Source organism: Dendrobates tinctorius, unplaced genomic scaffold (assembly GCF_039654945.1).
Source record: "Dendrobates tinctorius isolate UK_male_01 unplaced genomic scaffold, ASM3965494v1 ptg000143l, whole genome shotgun sequence".
NCBI lineage: Eukaryota > Metazoa > Chordata > Amphibia > Anura > Dendrobatidae > Dendrobates > Dendrobates tinctorius.
Window position 1 is genome coordinate 5,427,536 of NW_027361810.1, and position 19,885 is coordinate 5,447,420.

General features: G+C 49.5%; 1 protein-coding gene across 6 annotated transcripts in view; it reads right to left on the reverse strand.

Annotated features, from left to right (window-relative positions):
• BIN1 (bridging integrator 1) overlaps positions 1–19,885 on the reverse strand; it is a 131,001-nt gene that overhangs the window by 14,372 nt on the left and 96,744 nt on the right. For 3 of the 6 annotated variants that reach the window (XM_073545333.1, XM_073545334.1, XM_073545337.1), the window contains 7 exons: positions 19,296–19,387; positions 9,959–10,127; positions 7,701–7,829; positions 4,970–5,077; positions 3,707–3,730; positions 1,550–1,648; positions 376–453 (listed from right to left, as the gene is read on the reverse strand). In XM_073545333.1, coding sequence (XP_073401434.1) covers positions 376–453; positions 1,550–1,648; positions 3,707–3,730; positions 4,970–5,077; positions 7,701–7,829; positions 9,959–10,127; positions 19,296–19,387 — 699 coding nt within the window. The remainder of the gene's footprint in view (positions 1–375; positions 454–1,549; positions 1,649–3,706; positions 3,731–4,969; positions 5,078–7,700; positions 7,830–9,958; positions 10,128–19,295; positions 19,388–19,885) is intronic. The other 3 variants (XM_073545335.1, XM_073545336.1, XM_073545339.1) reach the window with 3 other exon arrangements.

Consider the following 19,885-nt stretch of genomic DNA (forward strand, 5'->3'; position numbering starts at 1 on the left):
AATCTTAATCCACAGCAAATTGCAAAAGCGCTTACACTTACAACACTATCGGGCAATATCCATCTAAGAAGCATATGGGCAGAAACGAATAAAGGGTCCTACTCATACTCATTCTTGTCTCTTCTCCCCCATGACAACACTTCCTGTCCCCGGTCACATCAGTGTTATCATAGGGACTCTACATTTCACCTCAGAGGCCACCAATCATTTTTCTCGCACTCTTCAGATAATGAAAGATCTGATTGGTTGCTCTGAAGTCCAGTGTCCCTGTGACAACACTGAGCTGACGGACCCCAGAGCAGGAAGTGTTATCAGAGGGACATAAAAAGATTATTTGCATTTTTACAGTAATTCCCATGTTTCTATACAACTTACATTGGAATCATTCTCCGCAGCCGCCGGTTTCACCTCCGCTTCTTTTTTGGGTGTTGTCTCCGGGGCGGGCTCTGATGGCTGAAACGGAAAAATCATTAATAAGTCATTAAGTCACGGGAAGTGTCTTCACCAGAGAGTCCAGAAACGAAGAGCAGAAGAAATGAAATGGTCGGACTCTGGAGAAATGTGGTCAATCTACAATCCTGGGACGCTGCGCCACTCTCCGTTACAGGTTACAGAGGTCTAATGGTGCAGACACAGGATTCACGAGGCGCTTGATGACCTGGAGATCCTCCCACATATTATGAAACCTCCTTCAGACTAGAACTCCTACCACATATCATAACCCCTCCCACAGACTAGAACTCCTCCCACATATCATAACCCCTCCTACATACAAGAACTCCCCCCACGTCTCATATCCCCTCCCACAGACTAGAACTCCTCCCACATATCTTTACTCCTACTATTACTCCTCCCACTGGACAGAGATTTAGTAATAACCACTAAATACCCAGCCGTAAACTATGACAAATAACTGTATTCAAGGATCCAACATCTTTGAGGTATTATCTACCTTCAGGAGCTTTATATATATATATATAATTTTTTTCACTTAAATCCATTTATTTCAGCTAAAAATTGCTTTTACAATTGGGTTTTATTAAATGTTGGGTAGCTGCAGAATGAGTTAACTGAGAATCCGTCAGTGAGCTCGATATGACGGGAGAGTTTGTAACGCTTTTTTCTGTCTTTTTCTGAGCTCCTCACAGCTGACTTTTAATCATATGAGAAAAAACAAGAACTATAGAAGACAAACGGAGCTACATTTTTAGTGAACCTCAACATTAAAAATGATTTTTAGACTCAAATACACAATTAAAAAGAAATTCCTAAAGATGAAAAATCTGTTTAATGTGACAAAATGGTGAGAACAATGGACAGAAGATTCCACCAAGAGTCCGGCAGGATTCAGCGAGAGGCTCCGGCAGATCGCATCATTCTCTGAGCCGGCGACCGACAGCAGAAGCCGCTGCAGACGACCGGGAATATATTCTCTAGGAAATACCATATCGGGGCGGCTCTGAGGGGCGCAGCATCGGTGCAAGGGGCTTCTGCCCGGCAGTCTCTATTCCTAATAACACCAATCCATGTAATAAGAGGGAATACTCACTTGGTCAAACTCACTAGGGCCGCTGGACCAGTCTACCACAAAAGTGGCATCGGCACTGCCGTCACCCCGGTCCGAGCTGCCAGGCGGATTCTGCTCAGGCTGGCAGCCGGGAGAAAGAACAAGAGAAGATGGAGGAAGAATGAGGGAAGGAGGTTAGAAGACACCACATGCAGGGAGCGAGATCATCAGACCCGACTGCTCGGGGCGATCACAAAGCCTCATCCCACACAACAACGCTTTATCACTGCCAGGAGGAGGCGCAAACGGTGTCTGAGGGGCCACATTACCACCCTGCCACATCAGGGGGCCACAGTCTTATAGGGCATCACAATGGCTCTGCTATATCTGGCTCCCGAGTCTGAGTTCCTGGGGGTTTCTAGAGTTTGGGGGGAAATGCGCCGCACTCATTATTACTTGCTGTGAACTCTATTTCCCCTCTACAGGTTTTGGGACCCCAGACTCTCAATCATAATAATTAGACATGATCTAAGGTCACATCAGCCGGGACCCCCCAAGAGTCAACCAATAGTAAAATCTGCGACTCCGACCATATAATGTCTAACTCCGCAGCCGGGGATACCGGCAGCGTCTGGGGAACTGCACATTGAAGGAACCATTGATGGAAGCACAAAGGAATAAATCGATACATTTTGTGCACAAAGTATCTTCCAGATTTTTTGCTTGGAGTCGTCCATTATTATCTACGGTTACATGATAGTTTATATGTAAGCGACTCTCCTGCCTGCGCCATCTCCGCTGCACACCGGACCCTCAGGCCAGGGAACATCCAGTGTATCCGGGGATGTCACCGCGCCTCATTCCGGTCATTCCAGACAAATCTCTTGGCAAAACCGAGGGAGGAAATTCAATGTGACAAAGAGGCAGAAGTAACTGAGGAGGACAGAGGCTTTGCTATACGGGGTGCGGGGGTTCAGACGGAGGGTCTGTGTTTTTATAGGCACCAATGCGCCTTAGGCGGAGGTCAGCCTCTATCTCGACCAACACATGAACGCTCGTATCTGCTGAGCGTGCATGTGTTTTCAATGGGAAGAGTAAGCTGCTCTTAGACACCTGTGGAGGCGATTTCTCTCTCAGGGTAGGGAAAAATGATTGGACATGCCAAAACTTAATGTGTATGGGGACTTAAGGTTGGCACAATATGATCAGTGCAGACAGGAGACTAACTACATAATGCGCCTGTATAATATGATGGATACAGATCTTGCACACTATGGGGGGGGTTTGCATCGGAGGAGATGGTTCAGCTGAGACCCTCACATATAAGACTAATGGCGGCCAGTATCGATGGGTTCGGCTGACACTGTAATGTCTATGGGGTCGCCTAAAAGATGATGATGGTGGTAACAGATCGGCCATGTCTGATTTTAGATGGCCGATCCCTTGGTTCTCTATGAGATCAGCCGCCAGCGGAGATGTCAGACAGCAGCTGTCTCAGAGAACACAGGAGCGCTCACCAGAGTGGGGGGGGGTTAGGATCTGCTATGAATTTTGTAAACATTTGGCGTAAAAAAGACCCCAATAAACAGTGACGCTAATAGTAACGTGTATCTGTGCTGGAAGGTCAGAGTCAGTCACCGCCCAGCGAGCGCCAGAAAACTGCGCAGAGTTTCTATCATGGTAGAGACTTGGTTCAAGTGTCCACATTTATGTCACAGACGTTCATCGCCCCGGGCTCCAGGGATGAGAGGGTCCGACCAAGTGACTGCAGACAGGAGACCAACGCTACAATCCAAGATTCATGGGCAAAACTAGAGGAGGCCACTGAAAAAGAAGGCGGCCATCAGCGCCAGAAAACAGAAATGCAGAACTGCAGGGGACGACTAACGTCGCTGCATACCCTGAAGGCCGATAGGGGTTAATCAGATGAACCCCTTCAAAGGCAGCTCTGGTTTCAGTTGTGAACGCAGTCAATGCTCATGTCCTACCCAACAAAAGAATAGAAAATAAAACCCACAAATCATTATTATATCCCAAGAGCCAAGACCCCTGCAGATGGGCACAATGTGACCCTGGCAGTGACCCTGTGGGACGCAGCCATATGCTGAACAGCGGGACAGTTCGGATGAGAAATGGAAGAGTTGTGAAGATAGAAGAACTTGTGACAGGAAGAGTTACTGAGTTAGTCAAGTTTCTTACCTCCCATAGATCCCAAGACAAAGGCTGAAACGCAGCAAGAATGGAAAAAACAGACACATATTTATACTGGTGCCAAATCTCCAGGAGTCATCAACCCGACTCTTGTGAGGTCTCCTATAGTCTGATCCCTTCCTATAGATCTAACTAATCTCTATGCATCATATATTCATCCATCTGCTCAGTGTCCGTCTGTCCGCTCAATATTCATCCATTCCTTTAATAGACCTTCTCATGTGTCTATCATACGGATACCCATCCTCTATCCCATAACTACCTGGTCAGTATACAATCACCATCTTCTCAGATTTTATGACTTTTCTGTGTTATGTTGTCTTGACTAAACCCATCATTCCGACCATCTATCAACTTCCCCACACATCCAAACACCCATTTACCCAACCTACAACCCATCTCGTCTTGTGTTCTTTGCACAATCCTCATCCATCCACCTATACACATAACCACTTACATATCCATGCCGCAACCCATCCATTCATTAACCTACTCATCCACCTATCCATAATCCATCCATTCTTCCAGCCGGCTTTCCATCTACTTACCCATCTTTCGATCCATCCACATGCACATATACTTACATTCCTTTCCATCTCCTTGAACAGCCTCCTATCAATTGACTTCTCTATTTACCAATCCATCCATTTATCAATTAATGTAAACATTCATTCACTCGTGCTTTTACTCATCTATTTATATATTCATCCATCCGCCTATCCCATCATCCATCCATTTATTAACCCACACGTCCACTTACCCATCGACTTAGACTCACACATCCATTCATGAATCCATCCTATCACTGTTCCATTCATCTGACCACCCACCGCTCTATCTGCCAGTTTATCCATCCAACCACAATCCATCAATTCATCCATCAACTTACTCACCTATTCACCCAGCAATCTTTCAGAACCGCATCCAGTTACCTCTACCCACCCAGTCATCCTTCCATTTAGCCATGCACCTTTCCATTCATCTATTCTTCAACCCACAGATCCACTTAACCATCCATCCTCCCATAAATCCATCCTTCCACTCGCCCAACCACCAGTCCATTCTTCCACCCACTTACCCGCTATCACCCCCATCCATCATATATGGTTGCACTTGCCCATCCTTCTCTTCATTCTTGCACCAATGTATCCTCTTAGATATCCATCCATTCACCCACCGACACACCTAACCCCCTACTGATCCATCCATGACTCATCAGCCTTTCGACGTGGTTGAGGGGGCACCACAAACCTGGGAAGAACCTGTAGGGGCTGCACTTGAACTGGAGTCAGGTTTGAGGGGATCAAAGTCCAGATCCAACAAACTGGGCTCTTCTGCTTTGGGCCAAACAGCCTCAAACTTCGCAGCACAAGGAAAATGATTAGTAGGAAAATTAAACAGAAGTTAACAAGGAAAACCTGATAAAGAGCCTGGCGTGCTCACGATGTGCCAGGAAGTGTAGACCCCTCTATAACAACCCCACCATTCCCCCAGAACATGCCACCGCAGAAGAATAGAGGACGATAGGACTGAAGACCTAAGGACATGCATGGAGACCACCAGAGACGTTGTAATGCCCTGATACGTCATCTCGATATGTTGAGCCTTCGGATTTCATACATGACAGTCAGAGGAGAGACCGATGCACGTAGACCAGGAGGAGCCATCGGTACAAGGTCTCGTTACATCTTTGGGATCGTCCACATTCCTGGATTTTCATTTACACGTCAGGATTGGATAGAGGTAAAAATTATTGGGATTTCTGACGACAGGAGGAGCAATGGAGCCATCTCTCAGCGCATCTACACCTCGTGATTTAGAGCAGATGTGAGGTTAATTTAGACCAATGCCTTCATGTCTGCTCCACCTGTAAGTGAAGCCTCCAGTGACGCTGAACCTGAGTGCATCCATGTCAGATCTATGGAAGCATCTGTAAACCGTTACCAAAGCATAAAAAAACCACATGCAGGAACCAGAGCATGCAAACAGCTAGCACCAGACATGCAGAGATATCGGGCTCCAGCGGACAGTGGCCCCCGGAATTATGGAGCAACCAGAATCTGACACGGCAGGATCCGGGTCCCTGTAAGTCATAGGGCGTCACATCCCAGAGACCGTGGGATCATCAGAACTGGTGTAAAGAGGAGCGGTCGCCCATAGCAGCCAATCAGAGCGCAGCTCTCATTTCTCAGAATTCCTTTATTAAATGAAAGCTGTGCCCTCATTGGCTGCCATACAAGAGCTGCTCCACTTTGCACCAATTTTGAAAATTCTCCCCCTTCTCCTCCTCATTGAAATTCTCCATTGTAGCCAGTGTCCGCTGGTAACTGAGCGGTGGTCTGCAACCTGCGGCTCGTGGGGCATGCTGAGAGTTGTAGTTTCATCTGGATTGCAGGTTGCAGGCCACAGGCCACTGAGGAGAAACGGTGTTATTGTAGCAGAGGTGTCACTCTTTATAGAGTCCAGAGACCCCCAATGCTAACCAATGGTGGGATAATATGTCATTACCCCTCCCTCCCCCGGGGCAGTGACCACTGCACCCCAGAACAGACATTTATACTAAACTCAGAGCCCGACGTAAAGTAACTTTGTAAATCCAATTAATCGTAATCTTTTGGTGACATCATATACTCCAATCACAACCAGAGCTGCATTCAGTAGTCTCACAGCCTAGAGGACATCCAATTTCTCTGCTGCCCCCTGCTGATGCATGGTCAGCTCAGCCATGATCAAGTAGTAGGTAGATACCGTGACGTGCTGGAAAAACTACATCTCCCAGAATACAACACATCAAATTACAGCGTAACACGGGAAACAGATGAGATGAGCACCGTGTGGATCGAATCTGAGCAAGAGCCGGAATAACGAGGACGGCAGCTCTGGATGTGACTGGAGGATAAGACAAAAAGTAGTAGAATAGTGACTGCAGCTCTGGAGGTGACTGGAGGATAAGACATGATGTAACAGCAGAATAGTGACTGCAGCTCTGGAGGTGATTGGAGGATAAGACATGATACAACAGCAGAATAGTGACTGCAGCTCTGGAGGTAACTGGAGGATAAGACATGATGTAACAGCAGAATAGTGACTGCAGCTCTGGAGGTGATTGGAGGATAAGACATGATACAACAGCAGAATAGTGACTGCAGCTCTGGAGGATAAGACATGATGTAACAGCAGAACAGTGAGTGCAGCTCTGGAGGTGACTGGAGGATAAGACATACAACAGCAGAATAGTGACTGCAGCTCTGGAGGATAAGACATGATGTAACAGCAGAACAGTGAGTGCAGCTCTGGAGGTGACTGGAGGATAAGACAGAAAGTAAACTAGAATCGTGACTGCAGCTCTGGAGGTGAATGGAGGATAAGACAGAAAGTAGTAGTAGAATAGCGACTGCAGCTGTGGAGGTGACTAGAGGATAAGACATGATGTAACAGCAGAATAGTGACTGACTGCAGCTCTGGAGGATAAGACAGAAAGTAGTAGAGGAATAGTGACTGCAATTCTGGAGGTGACCAGAGGATAAGACATGATGTAACAGCAGAATAGTGAGTGCAGCTCTGGAGGTGACTGAAGGATAAGACAGAAAGTAGTAGTAGAATAGTGACTGCAGCTCTGGAGGTGACTAGAGGATAAGACATGATGTAACAGCAGAATAGTGAGTGCAGCTCTGGAGGTGACTGGAGGATAAGACACAATGTAACAGCAGAATAGTGAGTGCAGCTCTGGAGGTGACTGAAGGATAACACACAATGTAACAGCAGAATAGTGATCGCAGCTCTGGAGGTGACTGGAATATAAGACATAGTAATATCATTAGATTTACAAAGTTGCCTGACATGATTAGATCTAGATGGACTAATAACCAGCCATGGACTTGGCGTCTGCCCCTTTCTCGCCCGCTCTGGTCTTCTCCACAAGTGACACCTCCTGGGGTTCTCATGCGGGGGTTAGTATTTGGGGTGGGCGGCAGCCGCTGACCTGTGAGGGAGTGGTCACACTTATGTCGGGCACAAAATTGTCATCAAACAGACTGATGATACTCTCCTGCTTGATGTCCTTGGAGGGCGTGTGTTTTGGTGGTGGTGGAACCGGAGGGCCTTTCCTCAGCTACATGCATGTAATAAACAGCAAAGACAATCCACACGAACCCCCACCCAAAAGAAAAAAGGGGAAAAACACAAATATACAAAAGGATAATTAGCAAAAAAAAAAGAAACACAGAACTTCAGGGTTCATCACATGTTGGGTGACATTCACCGCTGCAATGGATGAACCTTGCATAAAAAATATCAATTATTATTATGCACTGACAATAGAGACACAAAGACCAAATAAAGTTACACGAATTGAAAGAAAATGGACATGGGAATCACACAGACTGGGGACTTGTTTCTATATGCTGGACGGTTGGTATCGTGTACAATGTAGCAATCACAATCAGAGAATTTACTAATATGTTACAATGTATTACAAAACAAAGAGAAAATGCAATAAATTGTAACTCGGCAGTGTGCCAGCAGGTGGCGCTGCTGTTATCCAGAAAGACTGACATTTACCTATGATCCCTACAAATAACGTAACTCCTGTCTGTCTCACAGTGATCCCCTGTGTCGTCTCTGCTGTGACCTCACAGCTCCGGAGCATACGCTTTCTGCAGCTTCCTTATTTTGCATTGTTTCATCATGGGGTATTAGTCAGTGCTGGCTGATGTGTAGTAAAACACTACCCTGCTGTCAGCCAGCCTGAGGACCTATACTGCTGTGCATTGTTGCAGAAACTAGGATTTCTGGAGATATAAAGAAGCAGAAAAGAAGTCAGCAGCGCATACAATGTGCTCAGCAGATTAGTACATGCCCCAAGCCCTGTGCCCTTCATAACAAACCAAGGCAGCGGCCGCATCACTGTCAGCATGGGCACAGAAAAACCTCAGAGAGACAGATAGATAGATAGATAGATAGATAGATAGATAGATAATGGATGATAGATAGATAGATAAAATAGATGATAGATAGATAGATAATGGATGATAGATAGATAGATAGATAGATAGATAGATAGATAGATGATAAACAGATAGATAGATAGATAGAATAGATAGATAATGGATGATAGATAAAATAGATGACAGATAGAAGATAGATAGATAACATGTAGATAATACAGTAGATAAATAGATAATAAATAGATAGATAGATAGATAAAATAGATGATAGATAGATAGATAGATAGATAATGGATGATAGATAGATAGATAGATAGATAGATGATAAACAGATAGATAGATAGAATAGATAGATAATGGATGATAGATAGATAAAATAGATGACAGATAGAAGATAGATAGATAACATGTAGATAATACAGTAGATAAATAGATAATAAATAGATAGATAGATACAGGCACTACAGTCTACACAACGACTGCAGGAAAGCAGATTCCAGACGCAGCACGGCATTAGAAGAGGACGTCAGTCACTGATCAGCACAGGATGAAGGAGATCAAGAGAAGAAGTCGGAGCTCAAAAAGTCAGAACTTGATTACTGGGGATAATCAAGTGAAATCCTGAAGGTCACAACCATTGACACGAGACACGTAATGCTTGCGATCATGACTGCACCAAGAATGGTCCATGGACACGCTCGTGGTGGAGGACAGGAGGAGAGAACATTAGAAGGATGGACTGGAAACATCTACATCTTAGTAATGGGTCACCTATGAGCGGAGACTCCAATGATCAGTACCACAAATAGACCCTGGTGCTTTGTAGATCACCCAATCCTCTCCTGTATCATTCCTCGCTCACAATAGACCACAGATATGTGAATGAGACATCTATGATGGCCCTCAAATGTTTTGGATCTTCTACAGGACATCATGGATTATTTTTGAGGATCAATGAGATCCAAACTCTATAGAACATGAGTGGGAACCCTTGAAAACTGGCCATGGACATCAAGATTTACCCCTTTAAGACAAGGGTTTCAAGATCTAGATCCAAGTGGTCAGTCCTACATAAATATCTATGTTCTGAGCAACTTCACATGGAAAATCAACTAGATCATAATAACTTGTGTCCACCTCTTTGCCTCCTTTAGTGACAAGGAAGTCTGTCCAACCAATGAGCCAGTTTTCAATCTTGGTGTCCATGGCCCAACTGCAGGTCTCTGGGGCTGCAAAATGAGAAATGGGACATGTCTACTGACTCTACTAATGGACTCTTTAGGTCTTGGGATACCTGAGAAGGTGATTTAGATATAACCACAGATGGGGCATCCACTAAGAAGGTGGTGGCAGCAGCTGGTTCCTCAGAGGCATGGTTGGTGGTCTTGGGCTCCGTACTTGCAGCAGGAGGTCCATCCGGAGGGGAAGATGGAGTCTTATTCACCTTTGCAGGGCTGGAGTCACTGAGGAAACAACATGCACAAGTAAAACACGAGCTCACGTCATATGGACCCCTGACCTGGACCACGCGGGCCAAGTGTTCCAAGATCTGCAGTTCACAGAAGGTCTCAGCCATGAGTTGTGGCCATGAGTTGTGATGATCCCATCAAAGACCCTAATTGCAGGGGGGATTTACCACGTGCCGTATCATACCCTAACCTCAGCACATCTCTAGGGGAATATGGAGCATGCAAGTTAGCAAGGCAGAGAAGTATCGGGGGCCGCTCACAGCTGGAGGGCTTTCTAGATCAGCACACGGCCTCTTTTTACCATCGTGCGCAGATTTGATCATCTCCATTATAGGATTACAGAAGCATGCAGAAATACAAGAAAATGAAAACCAGGCATTAAAGGGTTAACGCAAACTGAAAAAAATGGCTTATAGAGATATACACATATGTGCCCCCCATTATTCTAAGGCTGGTTTCACACTTGCGTTTTTTTTCGCGGTATTTTAGCGCTAAATAGCGCATGCGTTTTTTTTTCCTATACTTTGCATGGGATGCGCTTATGTGCGCATACACATGCGTTTGTACGCGTTTTTCCGCGCATGCGTTTTTTTGCGGTATGCGCTCGGGCGCACAAAATGCATCCTGTTGCATTTTTTGGGCGTCCGACTTGCCTCAAAAAAACGCATGCGCGCAATGCGTTTTTTTACAGCAAGACACCCATTATAAGTCTATGGGTGCGCATATGTGCGCATTGGCATGCTTATGTATGCGTTTTTTTGCACATGCGTTTTTTTTTGTTAACCATGGAATTTAGGGGTTTGGGTTAGAGTTAGGGTTAGTTAAGGGGGTTTAGGGTTAGGGTTAGGGTCAGGGTTAGGGTTAGGGTTAAGTATGGTTTGGTTAAGGGTTAGGGTCAGGGTTAGGGTCAGGGTCAGGGTTAGGGTCAGGGTCAGGGTCAGGGTTAGGGTCAGGGTCAGGGTTAGTTAGGGTTTAGGGTTTGGGTTAGGGTTAAGTATGGTTTGGTTAAGGGTTAGGGTCAGGGTTAGGGTTAGGGTCAGGGTTAGGGTCAGGGTCAGGGTTAGGGTTAGTAAAGTCATGGTTTGGGTTAGTGTGAGGGGCCACCTAATGTTTGGAAAAAACGCAAACGCGGTAAAAACGCACTAAAAACGCATACAAACGCATAAAAATGCTGCGTTTTTTTCATGCATGCTCATAAAAATGCTTGAAAAAAACGCAGCAGTTGTATGCTTTTGTATGCGTTTTTTCAATGCGTTTTTTTGCGGGAAAAACGCGCTGCAAAAAAAAGCAAGTGTGAAATTAGCCTTAAGCTGCATATAAAGGGTTATTTTCTTTTATTGATCAAGGGCACAGTCCCAATAGGGAGGTCGGTAGTCCCATCAGCTCTATGAGGACAGCAGCATGAGGTGGGGCCCATAGTACCATCTGCATTGGTCTAAGCTATTTAAAAGGGTTGTACAGGATCAGAAAAACATGGCTGCTTTCTTCCATAAACAGCGCTCCCAGTGCCCACTGGTGGTGAGTGGCATTGCAGCTCATCCTTATCTATGTCAATGGCGCTGAGCTGCAATACCAGTAGCAACCTAAGGACAGGGGTGGCGCTATAAGTAAAGAAGCCGGATATGTCTTTGCAAACCTATGAAACTCTTTAAGCTTTGGCTAAATGATCTATATAAACCTACAGGGATACTGATCCGCTCCTCTTTATGTTCCCTTTCTGAAGAGAAGACGGGTCTATTACAGTAGAGTGTGTGAACTCCATATCCCAGCCTATCAGATCACTAAGAATGAGAGACGTCACCGAGACATCCTGTCCCTCACACCTCGATGAAGTGAGCTGAGAGTCTGTGCCGTGTACCGCCGTATACTGCCATGTACCACCGTGTACTGCCGTATACTGCCATGTACCATCGTGTCTCACCATGTACCTCCATATACTGCCATGTACCACCGTATACCGCCGTATACTGCCATGTACCACTATGTACCGCTGTATACTGCTATGTACCTCCGTGTACCTCCGTGTACTGCCATGTACCACCGTGTACTGCCATGTACCACCGTGTACTGCCATGTACCACCGTGTACCGCCGTATACTGCCAGGTACCACCATGTACCGCTGTATACTGCTATGTACCACCGTGTACCTCCGTGTACTGCCATGTACCTCCGTGTACCACCGTGTACTGCTATATACCACCGTGTACTGCCATGTACCACCGTGTACTGCCATGTACCACAGTGTACTGCCATGTACCACCGTGTACCTCCGTGTACTGCCATGGACCACCGTGTACTGCCATGTACCACAGTGTACTGCCATGTACCACCGTGTACCTCCGTGTACTGCCATGGACCACCGTGTACCTCCGTGTACTGCCATGTACCACCGTTTACTGCCATGTACCACCGTGTACCGCCGTATACTGCCATGTACCACCGTGTTCCGTCGTATAATGCCATGTACCACCGTGTTCCGTCGTATATTGCCATGTACCACCGTGTTCCGTCGTATAATGCCATGTACCACCGTGCTCCGTCGTATATTGCCATGTACCATCGTGTTCCGCCGTATAATGCCATGTACCATCGTGTTCCGCCGTATAATGCCATGTACCACCGTGTTCCGTCGTATAATGCCATGTACCACCGTGTTCCGCCGTATAATGCCATGTACCACCGTGTTCCGCCGTATAATTCCATGTACCATCGTGTTCCGCCGTATATTGCCATGTACCATCGTGTCCTGCCGTATATTGCCATGTACCATCGTGTCCTGCCGTATATTGCCATGTACCATCGTGTTCCGTCGTATAATGCCATGTACCTCCGTGTTCCGTCGTATAATGCCATGTACCACCGTGTTCCACCGTATAATGCCATGTACCACTGTGTTCCGCCGTATAATGCCATGTACCACCGTGTTCCGCCGTATAATGCCATGTACCATCGTGTTCCGCCATATACTGCCATGTACCATCGTGTTCCGTCGTATAATGCCATGTACCACCGTGTTCCGCCGTATAATGCCATGTACCATCGTGTTCCGCCGTATACTGCCATGTACCTTCGTGTTCCGTCGTATAATGCCATGTACCATCGTGTTCCGCCATATACTGCCATGTACCATCGTGTTCCGTCGTATAATGCCATGTACCATCGTGTTCCGCCGTATAATGCCATGTACCACCGTGTTCCGCCGTATAATGCCATGTACCATCGTGTTCCGCCGTATACTGCCATGTACCTTCGTGTTCCGTCGTATAATGCCATGTACCATCGTGTTCCGCCATATACTGCCATGTACCATCGTGTTCCGTCGTATAATGCCATGTACCATCGTGTTCCGCCGTATAATGCCATGTACCACCGTGTTCCGCCGTATAATGCCATGTACCACCGTGTTCCGCCGTATAATGCCATGTACCACCGTGTTCCGCTGTATAATGCCATGTACCACCGTGTTCCGCCGTATAATGCCATGTACCATCGTGTTCCGCCATATACTGCCATGTACCATCGTGTTCCGTCGTATAATGCCATGTACCATCGTGTTCCGCCGTATAATGCCATGTACCATCGTGTTCCGCCGTATACTGCCATGTACCTTCGTGTTCCGTCGTATAATGCCATGTACCATCGTGTTCCGCCGTATACTGCCATGTACCATCGTGTTCCGTCGTATAATGCCATGTACCATCGTGTTCCGCCGTATAATGCCATGTACCATCGTGTTCCGCCGTATACTGCCATGTACCACCGTGTTCCGCCATATACTGCCATGTACCACCGTGTTCCGCCGTATAATGCCATGTACCATCGTGTTCCGCCGTATACTGCCATGTACCACCGTGTTCCTTCGTATAATGCCATGTACCATCGTGTTCCTCCGTATACTGCGATTTACCACCGTGTACTGCCGTATAATGCCATGTACCATCGTGTTCCGCCGTATACTGCGATTTACCACCGTGTACTGCCGTATAATGCCATGTACCATCGTGTTCCTCCGTATACTGCGATTTACCACCGTGTACTGCCGTATAATGCCATGTACCATCGTGTTCCGCCGTATACTGCGATTTACCACCGTGTACTGCCGTATAATGCCATGTACCACCATGTACTGCTGTATATTGCCATGTACCACCGTGTACTGCCGTGTACCTCCGTATACCGCCGTGTATCTCCGTATACTGCCATGTACCACCGTGTACCTCTGTATACAGGTAACGGGAGGCAGCACACGGTCATGCAGACGACACACAATATTATTAGTGGAGATTATTCCAAGTATCACACACATTAATGATTCACGCCCGACAGCGCACCATGCCGCCGCCACGGCCACCTCTACCTGATCCTCTTTAGTTTCAGTCGGGAGAACAGGTTTGCTTTCTTTCTGTGGGAAGGGGCAGGGGGGCAATTACTTTAATGATTGGTAAAAGCTTAAAACAATTAAACAAATTAATGTAACGAGTTCCGGACACCAAAACTCCTTATATTATGTGCAGATGCCCCCAAAGATCCACACAGGGGTCCTGGACAAGGCCAGGCTGTAAGCACAGCGATCTGACAGACCACCGAAGATTTTGATACTTGCAGATCACACATCGTGGGGACCTGCTGCTGGGACCTATTAAAGGGATCTGCTCAATAGCCTCCCATATACCCTGGCCACACTGAGATCAAAGGCATCTGTAGATTCAGTAGAAGAGATCACACATTTGGGACCACAGTCATTTGTTACATCAGGACTTCTGCCGTAGAATGGCCACTCACTGGGATTCCAGTCCAGACATGTCATTTCTCACTCTCCGCACCTTCCATATGGAGCGGGGTCGCACGTGACTTCCCAATACTATACATGTCTCCTTCCTATGTGGCTGAGTCGCTCTTTCTAGTAATAGGTGGGAATTCCCAGCTAAAATCAATGCCGAGACTAGCTGGAAAGGGTTAATAGTTAGGATACCCCTTTAAGAGAAAAGTGAAGGTCTTTAAAGGGGTTGTCGCATCTGAGCCATTTAAATCCCCTTTAAATGGGATTTTACCGAGCGGCTCCTGTGGCCGCTTCCTCGTGTCATGTCCCCTCCATATTCCGTCTCTAGCTCCGTGGTGTCACACAATGGAAGCTGCGCAGTGCGTGCGGGGACTGATTCATGGACTGACAGCCGCCCGGGCCGCCCACGTCCGACTTATGCAACAGGAGAAAGCGAAAAACAAACGTAACCTTGTGGATTCAGTGCGGACGACAGAACCTGATACAAGGTGACAGACGAGACGTCTGATTACAGGACTCGTCGTCCGTGACAATCCAGTGTGAAAGGATGGATTTAAAGGGATGTACACCGTTAAGGTTTCTAAGACTGATGACATTATCATTGGGGGTCCATGAGCCAAGACCCCCAGCAATCACTAAAATGAAGAGGCAATGCAGTATACCCATCACTGCGGCAGTGCAATCACCAGAGCCTCCTCCAGACACAGCGCGCCAGAGCCTCCTCCAGACACAGCGCGCCAGAGCCTCCTCCAGACACAGCGCGCCAGAGCCTCCTCCAGACACAGCGCGCCAGAGCCTCCTCCAGACACCGCGCCAGAGCCTCCTCCAGACACCGCGCCAGAGCCTCCTCCAGACACCGCGCCAGAGCCTCCTCCAGACACCGCGCCAGAGCCTCCTCCAGACACAGCGCCAGAGCCTCCTCCAGACACAGCGCCAGAGCCTCCTCCAGACACCGCGCCAGAGCCTCCTCCAGACACCGCGCCAGAGCCTCCTCCAGACACCGCGCCAGAGCCTCCTCCAGACACCGCGCCAGAGCCTCCTCCAGACACCGCGCCAGAGCCTCCTCCAGACACAGCGCCAGAGCCTCCTCCAGACACAGCGCGCCAGAGCCTCCTCCAGACACAGCGCGCCAGAGCCTCCTCCAGACACAGCGCGCCAGAGCCTCCTCCAGACACAGCGCGCCAGAGCCTCCTCCAGACACAGCGCGCCAGAGCCTCCTCCAGACACAGCGCGCCAGAGCCTCCTCCAGACACAGCGCGCCAGAGCCTCCTCCAGACACAGCGCGCCAGAGCCTCCTCCAGACACAGCGCGCCAGAGCCTCCTCCAGACACAGCGCGCCAGAGCCTCCTCCAGACACAGCGCGCCAGAGCCTCCTCCAGACACAGCGCGCCAGAGCCTCTCCAGACACAGCGCGCCAGAGCCTCCTCCAGACACAGCGCGTCAGGGCCTCCTCCAGACACAGCGCGTCAGGGCCTCCTCCAGACACAGCGCGTCAGGGCCTCCTCCAGACACCTCGCCAGAGCCTCCTTCAGACACAGCGCATCAGGGCCACCTCCAGACACAGCGCATCAGGGCCACCTCCAGACACAGCGCATCAGGGCCACCTCCAGACACAGCGCTAGAGCCTCCTCCAGACACAGCGCCAGAGCCTCCTCCAGACACCACGCCAGAGCCTCCTCCAGACTCAGCGCCAGAGCCTCCTCCAGACACAGCGCGTCAGGGCCTCCTCCAGACACAGCACGTCAGGGCCTCCTCCAGACACCGCGCCAGAGCCTCCTCCAGACACCGCACCAGAGCCTCCTCCAGACACCGCGCATCAGGGCCACCTCCAGACACCGCGCATCAGGGCCACCTCCAGACACAGCGCATCAGGGCCACCTCCAGACACAGCGCATCAGGGCCACCTCCAGACACAGCGCATCAGGGCCACCTCCAGACACAGCGCATCAGGGCCACCTCCAGACACAGCGCTAGAGCCTCCTCCAGACACAGCGCCAGAGCCTCCTCCAGACACCACACCAGAGCCTCCTCCAGACACCGCGCCAGAGCCTCCTCCAGACACCGCGCCAGAGCCTCCTCCAGACACCGCGCCAGAGCCTCCTCCAGACACCGCGCCAGAGCCTCCTCCAGACACCGCGCCAGAGCCTCCTCCAGACACCGCGCCAGAGCCTCCTCCAGACACAGCGCCAGAGCCTCCTCCAGACACAGCGCCAGAGCCTCCTCCAGACACAGCGCCAGAGTCTCCTCCAGACACCACGCCAGAGCCTCCTCCAGACACAGCGCATCAGGGCCTCCTCCAGACACCACGCCAGAGCCTCCTCCAGACACCACGCCAGAGCCTCCTCCAGACACAGTGCATCAGGGCCTCCTCCAGACACAGCGCATCAGGGCCTCCTCCAGACACAGCGCATCAGGGCCTCCTCCAGACACAGCGATGTTGTGAGGTCATTTTCCCCTTCGTCACTGAGGTCTGGTGAACTCCCTATTCTGGTGAAGGAAGGTAATGAGCCTGATTATCAGGCACCTGAACCTGATGAGGATGACTGGCTGAGTGGAGTCACGGACTGGATATAAGGCTGACGACGCCCTTCTGCCCTGCGGGTGATTTCTCTGTGGACTTCTAGGACACCAGTCTGATTCCTGCTCCTCTAAGCTAAGTTTTTCTGCTTTGCCTGTTTGCTTTTGTGTTTTGTTTTTTGTTTTTGTTTTCCTTGCTTTTCTGGATTCTGCCATTCCCTGCTGGGGTGAGCTGAATCTCCTTTTGCCTGTAGCTCTGTCTTCAGAATATTCCTGAGTGCTGACATAGCTTTTTTGAAGCCTAGCGTCTTCAGGGCCTTTTTCACTGTCAGTCTGTTGGCTCTTATTTTCATAGGGTTTTTCACGGATTGCAGACAGCAGCCTTCCTGTCCTTTTCTGTCTGGCGAGATTGGGCCCCGTCTTTGCTCAGTCTGTCTTTCTGCCTGTGTTGGTGTTTTTGTCTTGCTTCACCGTTATTATATGTTGGGGGCTGCCTATTGCTTTGGGGTCTGCTCTGGGGCAGTTTAGTTTTCCCCTTTCTTTCTTTAGGCCTAGCTATTTCTCCGGCTGTGATCGAGGGGTCTAGGGCATCGTAGGAACCCCCCACGGCTACTGCTAGTTGTGTTGATAGGTTCAGGGGTCTGCAATCCGATAGCTGCCAACTTCTCTGGTTTTCTGGACTTAGCTAGCATTTCTGTTTTTGCCTCCTATGGTGACTCAATCATAACACAGTGCTGAGCCTCCTCCAGACACAGTGCCAGAGCCTCCTCCAGACACAGCACCAGAGCCTCCTCCAGACACCACCACAGAGCCTCCTCCAGACACAGCACCAGAGCCGCCTCCAGACACCACGCCAGAGCCTCCTCCAGACACCACGCCAGAGCCTCCTCCAGACACCACGCCAGAGCCTCCTCCAGACACCACGCCAGAGCCTCCTCCAGACACCACGCCAGAGCCTCCTCCAGACACAGGGCTGAGCCTCCTCCAGACACAGGGCTGAGCCTCCTCCAGACACAGTGCCAGAGCCTCCTCCAGACACAGCGCCAGAGCCTCCTCCAGACACAGCACCAGAGCCTCCTCCAGACACAGCGCCAGAGCCTCCTCCAGACACAGCGCCAGAGCCTCCTCCAGACACAGCGCCAGAGCCTCCTCCAGACACAGCGCCAGAGCCTCCTCCAGACACAGCGCATCAGGGCCTCCTCCAGACACAGCGCATCAGGGCCACCACCAGACACAGTGCCAGAGCCTCCTCCAGACACAGCGCCAGAGCCTCCTCCAGATACAGCGCCAGAGCCTCCTCCAGACACAGCGCATCAGGGCCTCCTCCAGCCACAGTGCATCAGGGCCACCTCCAGACACAGCGCCAGAGCCTCCTCCAGACACAGCGCATCAGGGCCTCCTCCAGACACCACGCCAGAGCCACTTCCAGACACAGCGCATCAGGGCCTCCTCCAGACACAGCGCATCAGGGCCTCCTCCAGACACCGCGCCAGAGCCACCTCCAGACACAGCGCATCAGGGCCTCCTCCAGACACCGCGCCAGAGCCTCCTCCAGACACAGCGCCAGAGCCTCCTCCAGACACAGCGCCAGAGCCTCCTCCAGACACAGCGCCAGAGCCTCCTCCAGACACAGCGCCAGAGCCTCCTCCAGACACCACGTCACTGCCTCCTCCAGACACAGCGTCAGAGCCTCCTCCAGACACAGTGCCAGAGCCTCCTCCAGACACCATGTCAGAGCCTCCTCCAGACACCACGTCAGAGCCTCCTCCAGACACCACGTCAGAGCCTCCTCCAGGACACTGCTCTTTGCTTGGCACCAGTCACTCCATTACACCCGTCTCTAGACACCAGTGCTGACGCTCACCTAGGCTGGGCTTTCACAGTGAAGGCGTTAGTGGAAGGTTTTCCCTCTTGAGTCTCCAGTGTCTTCATGACATCATTGAGGTTTTGATGTAGCTGCAAAAATTAAAGATAATTTATAATCAGAAAATGCAATTCAAAGAAAAAAAAACATCTCAAAATACTCCATCCCCCTTACTGGCCTCTTACTTGGCAGTTTTGCTGTGCAAACTGGGGCAATTTGTGCAGAGTTATCTCTCGTTAAAGAGAATCTGTCACCAGTTTTATGCCACCTAATCTGACAGCAGCATGATGCAGGTGCAGAGACCTTGATTTCAGTGACGTGTCACTTACTGGGCTACTTGCTGTAGTTTTAATAAAATCACTGTTTTATAAGCAGGAGATGATCACTAGAGGATTAATATACCTGCTACCATGTAGTCCTCCATATTCATGAGCTCTGTATAACCCTGCCCCTCCCCCCACTGATTGGCATCTTTCTGCCTATGCACAGTGTATATACAGCTGTCAATCAGTGGTGTGGGTGGGGCAATACAGAGCTCAGCATTCAGAGTGCTGGCAGATCTGCAGCAGAAATAAAGGGATTTTATCAAA